Source organism: Macrotis lagotis, chromosome 1, assembly GCF_037893015.1.
Source record: "Macrotis lagotis isolate mMagLag1 chromosome 1, bilby.v1.9.chrom.fasta, whole genome shotgun sequence".
Lineage (NCBI taxonomy): Eukaryota > Metazoa > Chordata > Mammalia > Peramelemorphia > Peramelidae > Macrotis > Macrotis lagotis.
The window spans coordinates 201,742,480-201,753,165 of NC_133658.1; the positions used below are offsets into that span (position 1 = coordinate 201,742,480).

Genomic DNA, 10,686 nt, shown 5'->3' on the forward strand with positions numbered 1-10,686 from the left:
AGCTATTATAAATTATGTAGCAACTTGTATATTTCGGGAAAAAGATTTATACAGTTCTCTTAATGTTTTTGCTATAAAATCAGGTTTCTTTGCTGGATTTGATAGGGGCATTTCACATTGCTCTAGCAGATGTCCATGTTTAACCTGAAACCATAGGTTTAAAAACTAAGTTCATGTTTTAATTTTACAGAGATTTGAATAGAAAAGTTAATCAAGTTAAAAACTGCAAAGCTAAAATTGAACTTCTTGGAAGCTATGATCCACAGAAACAACTTATTATTGAAGATCCATATTATGTAAGTATCATTTGAAGTTCCAGCTTTATTTTTTTTCCTGGGTTTTAGACAAACAAAGATGCTTTTTTATCCTATCCTGTTAAGTGAACAACTTTCAAGTTACTAGACTTTAAACAATATTCTTTTTTTCCCCTTCTTTATTTTTAGGGAAATGACTCTGATTTTGAAACTGTATATGAGCAATGTGTAAGGTGCTGCAAAGCGTTTTTGGAAAAATCTCATTAAGGTTCACGCTCATTTATTGCTCAAGGACAACAGTGATTGCCTTCAACTTAAAAATGATGTATGTATATCAGCTGTGTTATTAAAAAGTAATGATGTACTACTGCATTTGAAGACCATTGTTTCTTCAGTTTATTTAATGTTCATATGTATTCTGATTTTTAAAAGATAATGAAAATCAGTCATCATTTTTGGAGCAGTAATATTTGATTAAATCAGCTATTGTCAAAATAGATAGAATGCCCAGTTTATGTCTCAAATTTTAAAAATGAATAAATTATATTGTGGAACAAACTAAAATTTGCATGTAAAAATAATACACAATCATTTATTAATAATGTTTGATAGGTTTTTCTTTTAAGAAAACTTCATTTATGTCTAATTGGGATCTTTAACAGATAAAGAAAATATTTACTTTTATGCCCTAGAAATAGAAAATAAATGAGATCATTGTGAAAAGTTAAAGAAAAATGTATTTTTGTGCATCAGCAGTTATTTGATGGCAATAACTTAATAAAAACAAATTCTGTTCATCTTTTAATATTTTGCCTATCTATTAAAATAAATGTATCCCCTGCTATAAGAATTTGTGCTGTGAATTTTACATAATTGTGCATGTTAAGGTAAAGGAATAGAAGGGAATTAGTTACGTGATCAATCTTTAGGACCTGATTAATTTTTTGTTCTTTTATATACTGTGTCCTCAGATGTTTCAAGTCCTTAAAGTTTTTGGGATACCCTTAACATAAGGACTTTGTTTTAAAGAAAAATCAATTTATTTGTCCCTTTGACTTCCATCGTCTCCCTCAAATTTTGTTGTTTGTCCTTTGTTCTTGAAGAAGACCAGGGAAGTGATGCCTTGACGTGCTCATGAATTGGATGTGAGTGAGGAGCTGCTGTGCTAAATCACCAGCCTTACTTTCTCCTTTGGAGCCATCTGGGTCCAGTGGCCAGATATCAATCAGGACTACTGAAAATAGCCCTGGATGTGAGGCAGTCAGGGATAAGTTACTTGAGCAGCTAGTAAGTATCAAGTGTCCATGGTCAGATTTGAGCTCAGGTCATCTTGACTTTAGGGCTAGTAGTCTGCCCAGAACGTTTCACTTTATTTTATATCACTTGGACTCTTTTATATTATCAATTTGAGATAAGTTATTTTGCTTTCAACATCATGTGACGCTTCAACTATATTACAGACATGGATAATGAAATAAACTGCACATTTGGCATCAAAAGGAGAAATAATTACTAGAAATACAATATGGTTAAAATATAATACCTAGAGAAATTTGGAATATATTAATAGATTTTTTTTATCAGTATTTTAGCAGTGTATATATCACATCACATTGAAGGGATTGTACTTTTTAATTCATTTGAACAGTTCACAAAATTTAAAGTTTTAAAAATAAGCAGAAAAATTTACTAAAAGATCTTAAGATACAGGTGTGATTCCTATCTGGTTTTTAATGTTGCCGAAGAAATAAAAAAATATATAATATTGATTTTAAGAAATTGTTCCATTTTGTTGATATGAATTGTAATATGTATGTAGCAGTCTCAAAAACTAGGAAGTAAAAAATATAAATAAGCAAATTACTTTTACGTAGTTGAAAAAGTCTCTAAAAATTTCTCACTTTTAGATGAAGAAGTTAAAACATTTTTCTTTTTGAGTCCTTAAAAAGCAAAGTAATTTTCTGAACCCATCTGGTGAGAAGAGGAAAAAACAATGGAGAAAAAGGATGATAAAACCAGCAAGTGCTATTGATGCCCTGTCCATGAGTCTGGCAGTTTCTCTCAGTGGGTTCTAACCCTTCCTCATTGAGTTGTTAACTCTTCTTTAGACTGAGGTCTGATCTGACCCTGCCTTTGTAACCTTACTTATAACTATTATATTTTTTTACACTACACTTTGATCAGTCTTTAGTTTTATCCTAAGATTGTAGTGTTCCATGATTTGTTATGATGAGGCATTACTTACAGTATGTTGATTTACCAAAAAAAAAAAAATGGGTCTTGGGATTATTGAAAGTGATGCACAATTTCCCAAATGCATTCTCATTCTAGCTTGCTCTTCTTTTTCTACTAAACTCTGACCACCAGATCATTATTCACTTTCAGTATCTACCTAGGCTCTAAGTACTGATATAATAATTCAGTCAGCTATCTATCTATCTAACTAACTACATCTATTACCATAGCAATATATATTATTTGTTCACTTGTGGATCTCCTTGAACAATCTCTGTCGAGTTTCTGGGATCCATATAATTAGCCTTAGAAACATTTACAAACCAGTATCTGGAGATCCCTTTTTAAGGAATTATTTCACTCTTCCAGTTTTTCTGTTAAATATTAATAGAACATCGCTGATCATTATCTCTATCAAGGCATTTTTATATGATTCTTAAATGCATAGGAAACATGATATTAGAAGTATAGTGACTGAAAATGTACTATAGAATCTTTTTTGAAAATCATTAAATGTATATGAAAGTCTTGTTTTATTATATCATTATAGTTTACTCCAATATACCTCCTATATCCCTCTCAGTTATCCAATATAATAAATTATATTTTTAATAGAATAAAAATTATTGATAAATACATTGAAAAAGCCTGAAATTCCCTTCTCATTTTCTTTTTTTACATTTACTTTTTAGATTTATTTTAAAAATTGAGTTCTTAATTCTTTCTGTCTTCCATTCAGAAGAAATGTGATTTTGATTATAAATGTGAAATCACATAAAATTTATACTGTCTTAGTCATGTTGCCCCTTCAAAAAAAACAAGCAAGAGTCAAAAAAAATTATACTTCAATCTCACAATTTAATCTCACAATAAACTCACAATTCATCAGTTTCTTCTTTGGGGTTGTATAGCATTTTTTCTTAACATTGTCTTGTTAAAATAGTGAAGTCAATCACAGTTGATCATCATATTGTGTTACTATTATTATCTACTCTCTTCTCTTTTTGTCCACTTCATTTTTGTAACAGTTTAAATAAGCCCTCCAGGTTTTTTATTTTTTTTTAAAGAATCCTGCTTCTCAATTTTTTTTTCATATTTTTTCCCCCCTGGTTACATGCAAAAGCAAGTTTCAACATTCCCTTTTAAAATCTTGTTTTCCAAATTCCCTCCCTTCCTCCTTCCCCAGTCTCCTAATTGAGAAAACAGGTTATTTGATAAAGGTTAAAAATGTGTAGTCATGAAAAACATTGCTTCTATAGTCATGTTGTAAAAGTAAACACAACCCCTTCCTCCACCCCCAAAAAGAGAAACCTCATGAAAAATAAAGTTTAAAAAAGTATGCTTCAGTCTGTATTCAGACACCATAAGCTCTATCTTTGGAAAGGATCATCTTTATCATAAGTCCTTCAGAGTTCTCTTGGGTCACAGTCATTCCAGTTGATCACCCTACGACATTGCTATTACTTTGGAAAGAGTATATTTCCTGTTACCTCTGCTCATATTTTTTTTTTTTTTACCGAGAGCATCTTGTTTATCATTTCTTATAACAGAATAGCATTTCATCTTAATGATACGGCACAATTTCCCCAGCCGATGATCATCCCCTCATTCTTTAGCTCTCTGCCACCAGAAAAAGAACTGTAAATATTCATACACACACACACACACACAGACATTTCTATAGACTATTTTCATTTTTGTTTTTCATCTTTCCTGGAATATGGACCTAGTAGTGACATTGCTAGTTCAAATTGCTCTACAGAACTATTGAATTCTTTTACTTCTCCAACAGTGCATTAATGCCTCATTTTCTCTATATCCCTTCCAACATTTGTCATTTTCTCTTTCTGTTCTTAACCACTCTAATAGATATAAAGTAGTACCTCAGAAATGTTCCAAGCCCCATTTCTCCTATTAATAGTGAATCAGGACATTTTTTTAAAATGATTTTAATAGATAGCAAGGATGATCTCATCAAAAAAGCTGTTCATATATTTTGATCATTTATCATTTGGGTAATGGCTCTCATTTTTTAAAAATATGACTCAGTTCTCTAAGTTTGCGAAATGAGGTCTTTATCAAAGAAACTTCAATATTTTTTTTCCCACAGTTGCTTTATTGTTAACTGTATTTCCCTCCTCCCTGTTCTTCCTACCGCCATTTTTTCTGTTCTCTCTTTCTGTTAACTCTGTCCCTCTTCAAAAGTTTTTTTGCATCTGACTCCTCCCTCCCACAATTTTGTCTCCCTTCTATTACTTCTCCCTCTTTCTCCTATCCCCTTCCCCTCCTACTTTCCTCTAGGGTAAGATAGATTCCTATACCCAATTGCGTGTGTACGTTATTCACTCACTCCTCACCTCTACCCCACTCCACTAAAAAAGTTTTTCTTTTACCTTCTTGATGTGAAATAACTTCTCCCATTCTATTTCTCCCTTTTCCTTTCTCCCAATACATTCTTCCTTTTAATATATTATCCCTTCAAATTTAACTTCCACCTTTTTTTTTGTCTATATATGTAACTTCTAACAGCCTTAATAAATGAGAAAGTTGTTATCAGTATCGTCTTCACGTGCAGGAATAGTAGTAGTCCAACATCATTAAGACCCTTATAATTTGTCTTTCCTGTTTTCCTTTTCATACTTCCCTTGAGTTTTTTAAATTGATATTTTATTTTTCCAAGTACATTTTTTGAAGGTTTTTCAGTATTCATCCATATATGTAGATTTTTAAGTTACAAAATTTCCTTCCACCCTCCCTTCCCACCCCTCTCCACTCAGTGGCAAACAGGTTAAAATTATACATACACATTTGTGTTAAACTTGTTTACAAATTAGATCACTTTTGGTATGAGCAATTAAGATTAAGGGAAAGAAATGCATAAGAGATTTTTTTTAAAAAAGAGAATGTAGTGTTCATCAGATTCTGAAGGATTATTTTTGTTGTTTTGTTTTGTTTTTTCTTCCTCTAAATGGGGATAGCATTGTCCATAGCTGGTCTAATAGGGTTGTTCCAGCTCTCTGAACTGCTGCTTCCATTATTGTTGATCATCTCAGTGTTGTTATTAATGTGTACCTTGTTCTCTTTGTTCAACTCCCTTCACTCAGCATCAGATCCTTTAATTCATTCCATGCTTCCCTACAGTCTGCCATTTATGGTTTCTTATAGAACAATAGTATTCCATAATATTCACATTCTATAACTTGTTTAACCATTTTCCAATTGATGGGCATCCCCTCAATTTCCAGTTCTTTGCCACTACAGAAAGAGTTGCTATGAATAATTTGGAACATGTGGAACTTTTCTCATTTTTTATGATTTCTTCTGGATGTAGGCCTAGAATTGGAATTGCTGGATCAAAGGATATGAACAGTTTTATTGCTGTTTAGGCATAGTTCCAGATTGCTCTCCAGAATAAATGGTTGGATCATTTCACAACTCCACCAGCAATGCAGTCCTACAACCTATCTAACATTATTCATTTTCCCTTTTTGTCATCTTAGCCAATCTGATAGGTGTGAGGTGATACTTAAGAGTTTTTTTAATTTGCATTTCTCTAATCTATAATAATTTGGAGCATTTTTTCATATGATTATAGATAGCTTTAATTTCTTCATTTGAAATTATCTATTCATATCCTTTGACAATTTCTCATTTGGTAATGACTTGTAACCTTATAAATTTGATGCCGTTCTCTATATATTTTTAGAAACGAGACTCTTATCAGGACTCCTAGTTGTGCAGATTGTTTCTCAGCTTTCTGCTTCCCTTGTAATTTTGGCAGCATTGATTTTATTAGTGCAAAAACTTTTTAATTTAATATAGTCAAAATCATTCATTTTGTAAGTTTTTAATGTACTCTATTTCTTGTTTGGTTATAAATTTGTCCCCTTTCCATAGACCCAATAGATAAGAGTATTTCTTGGTCTATTAATTTATCTATGGTGTCACCCTTTATGTCTAAATCCTGTACCCATTTTGATCTTGAGTTTATATAGGGTGTGAGATGTGGGTCTATGCCTAGTTTTTTCCATAGTATTTTCCAGTTTTCCCAACAATTTTTTTTAAAAAGTGAGTTCTTTATCTCAAAAGCAAACAGTAGATTATTATAGTCATTTACTATTATTTCCTTTGAACCTATCCTAATCTACTGATCCATTACTCTCTTTCTTAAACAGTACAAGGCAGTTTTGATGACTGCAGCTTTATAGTATAGTTTTAGATCTGTAGAGCTAGACTACCTACCCTTATATTTGATATTTTTTCATCAGTTCCCTTGCTATTCTTGACCTTTTGTTGCTCCAGTTGAATATTGTTGCTATTTTTTTCTAGCTCATTAAAATAATTATTTGGTAGTTTGATTGGTTTGGCACTAAATAAGCAATTTAATTTGGGTACGGTTGTTATTTTTATTATATTAGCTTGATCTAACCATGAGCAATTGACATTTTCCAATTATTTAGATCTGATTTTATTTGGGTGAGAAGTGCTTTATAATTTTTAATTGTTCTTAGTTTTTGTCTTGGTAGGTAGATTTCCCAGGTATTTAATATTGTCATGATTCTCTTGAGTTTCATATTTGAATATCAGATTTTCTGTTCAGCTCTGACCTTTTTTATCAGGAAAGTTTGAAAGTCTCCTGTTTCATTGAATATCCATCCCCCCACCCCCGAAAGTTCATCTTTAATCAGGGGAAAGTCCATTCCCCTGAATGTCTTTCTTTTCCCCAGTTTTGCTGGATAGTTACCTCTTGATTATAATCCAAGCTCTTTTGCCTTCTAGTTTATCATATTTCAAGCCCAGTGATCCTTTAATGTATAAGCTGCTAAGTCTTATCTTAACCTGGTTGTTACTCTATGATATCTGAATTATTTCTTCCTGATTGCTTGCAGTATTTTCTCTTTGACTTGAAATTTTGCTATAATAATCCTGATAGTTTTCATTTGGGGATTTCTTTCAGGAGGTGATGTTGAATTCTTTCAATTTCTATTTTACCTCTTGCTCCCGAAATATAATTTTTTGAAAGATGTTGTCTAGGTTTGTTTTTTTGGGGGGGGGTGGATCTTGACTTTTAGGTAGTCCAAGAATTTTTAAATTTTTAAATTATCAGTTTTTCCAATGAGATATTTCACATTTTCTTCTATTTTTGTATTCTTTTGGTTTTGTTTTATTGTTTCTTTATTTTTCACAAAATTGTCAGCTTCCCTTTTTATCCATTCTATATTTTAAGATATTCTTTTTTTAAATTTACTTAAGGCAGTGGTGTTAAGTGATTTTCCCAAGGTCACACAGCTAGGCAATTATTAAGTTTCTAAGTTTGGATATGAACTCAGGTCTTCTGACTCCAGGGTTGGTACTCTATCCATTGCACCACCTCGCTACCTACTAGGTATTATTTTCTTGTGGGAACTTTTGTATCTCCTTTTCCATTTGGCCAATTCTGCTTTTTTAAAGCATTCTTCTTGACATTGGCTTTTTTGGAGCATCCCTGTGGCAGTAAGTTCTGTTGTGCTTTTGGTTGTGCAAAATCTTTTAATTTAATTTAATGTAATGAATATTATCCATTTTACTTCTCGTGAACTTTTCGAACTCTTTTTTGGTTATAAATTTTTCACTTATCCATAGAACTGACAGATAAAATTTTCCATGCTCCCTAATATGCTTATGATATCACCATTTATGTTTAACTCATTTATCCATTTTGTTGGCATACAGTAGAATATGGTGATCTGTACCTAGTTTCTGCAAATTATTTTCCAGTTTTTCTAGCAATTCTTATCAAATAGTGAGTTCTTGTCCTTAAAGCATGAATAGGTTTATCAAAAAGTAGATTATTATGGACATTTATTATTGTGCCTAATTTATTCCATTGATTGCCTTTTTTTTAGCCACTTCCAGTTTGTTTTTTGGATTACTACTTTATAATATAATTTAAATCTGATACTGTCTTTCTTCACATTTATTTTTGATTCCCTTGATATTCTTGATCTTTTATTTTCTTTTTTTTAGGTTTTTTTTTTTTTTTTGCAAGGCAAATGGGGTTAAGTAGCTTGCCCAAGGCCACACAGCTAGGTAATTATCAAGTGTCTGAGACCAGATTTGAACCCAGGTACTCCTGACTCCAGGGCTGGTGCTTTATCCACTGCACATTGACCTTTTATTCTTCTGGAAAAAATTTGTTAGTATTTTTTCTAGCTCTGTAAAATAAACTTTTTTTTGGTAGTTTGATTGGTATGGCATTAAATAAATAAATTTAGGTTTAATTGTCATTCTTATTATGTTGGCTTGATCTTTTTCAGTTGTTTAGACCTGTCCTATTTGTGTGAAAAAATGTTTTGTGTTTGTGTTCATAGTGTCCCTGGCAAATAGTCTTTCAAATATTTTATATTGTCTGAAGTTATTTTAAATGAAATTTCTCTTATCTCTTGCTGCTGGCTTTTATTGGTAATAGAAATGGTGATGATTTATTTGGGTTTATTTTATATGCTACAACATTGCTAAATTTGCCCATTATTTCAGTCAGTGTTTTAGTTTATTTTCTCGTTCTCTTAAGTATACCATCATTTCATTTTCAAAGAGTGATAGTTTTGTTTTCTCATTGTCTATTCTTTCAGTTTCTTTTTCTTGAAAGTCTTATGTTATAGTTAGCATTTCTAGTACATTATTGAATAATAGTGATGACGATAGACATCTTTCATCCCTGATCTTATCTGAAAGTCTTCTCTTATTTCAGATGATACTTACTGATGGTTTAGATCAATTCCAGGAATTCTTTTTGGACTATATCCATTTCAAAGTTTTATTTGTCCTTTTGCTTGTAACTGTTTTGATGTCAGTGTCTTCTGAGTTTATATCTTGATCCTTTATGGTCAGGTTCTTTTGATGTTATTTATATTTGCTCATTTTCCCAGCCTATTTTTTTAACTTTCTGTTAAAGTTGGGTCTGCTCTTTCAGTTTCAGTTTTCAGTTTTCAAGTTTCAAGTTTTGTGTGTTGCTGTAGTTCTGGTAGCCTATAAGTTTCAGTGCTTCAAAGATGTTAGGTTCCAAATAGATGTGTGTTCATGACTCTCCTGTAATGTGCTCTGGTCTTTACCTGGAAAGGAATTTTGCTTCTCTACAGCTGTCTGGTAGTGCTCTTCTTGATCTCTTTTGTCTAGCTCCTGGGATAGAAAAATATCTCATCTAACCCCTTGTTGTCACTCAGAATTTGATTTGAGGTGTTTTAAAATCATTTGAAAATTTTGAGAGAGTTCTGCTGAGATGCTGTACTCCACCATTTTGGCTATTTAAAGAAATGATAAAGTTGGCTTGTGGATTGATAATTATAAATTCTTGGTTGATTTTTTTTCATTCTTTGGATATTTTCCCCACTTTAAAGTGCTTTTAAAGTTTATTCTTGAAGCTTCATTTCTTTGCCTTTCCTCTGTATGTATTTGTTCAGGTATAGATGTTTTTTTCTGAATAATTTGCTTTTTCTTTTTATAAAATTAATTTATTTTGAATTTTACAATTTTCCCCCAATCTCACTTCCCTCCCCTACCTCCCACAGAAGGCAGTCTGTTAATCTTTACATTGTTTCTGTGGTATACATTGATCTATGTTGAATGTGATGAGAGAGAAATCATATCAGAAAGAAAGTATAAGAGATAGCAAAATTACATAATAAGATAACTTTTTTTTAAAATTAAAAGTAAAGTCTTTGTTAAAATTCCACAATTCTTTTTCTGGATATAGATGGTATTCTCCGTCGCAGATACCCCCAAATTGTGCCTGGATATTGCACTGATGGAATGAGCCAAGTCCCTTAAGGTTGATCATTACCCCCATGTTACTGTTAGGGTGTACAATGTTCTTCTGATTCTGCTCATCTCCTCTCGTTCAGCATCAGTTCATGCAAATCCTTCCAGGTTTCCCAGAATTCTCATCCTTCCTGGTTTCTAATATAGAATAGTGATTCATAATGATCCATAAAATACCATAATTTGTTCAGTCATTCCTCAATTGATGGACATTCACTCAGTTTCTAATTCTGTCACCACAAACAGGGCTGCTATGAATATTTTTGTACAAGTGATGTTTTTACCGTTTTTCAATGATCTCTTCAGGGTATAGACCCAATAGTGGTATTGCTGGATCAAAGGTATGCAAATTTTTATTGCCCTTTGGGTATAATTCCGAATTGTTCTCCATAAAGGCTGA

The 10,686-nt window shown here is 31.9% G+C and overlaps 1 protein-coding gene across 3 annotated transcripts in view; it reads left to right on the top strand.

Moving 5' to 3' along the window:
- ACP1 (acid phosphatase 1) overlaps positions 1-3,075 on the top strand; it is a 32,238-nt gene extending 29,163 nt beyond the window's left edge. For 2 of the 3 annotated variants that reach the window (XM_074209565.1, XM_074209566.1), the window contains exons 5-6: positions 191-296; positions 444-632. In XM_074209565.1, coding sequence (XP_074065666.1) covers positions 191-296; positions 444-521 — 184 coding nt within the window. In that variant the 3' untranslated portion in view covers positions 522-632. Of the gene's footprint in view, positions 1-190; positions 297-443; positions 633-1,357 lie in introns of those variants that run through there. The other variant, XR_012473394.1, reaches the window with a different exon arrangement.
- Positions 3,076-10,686: the final 7,611 nt, after the last annotated feature.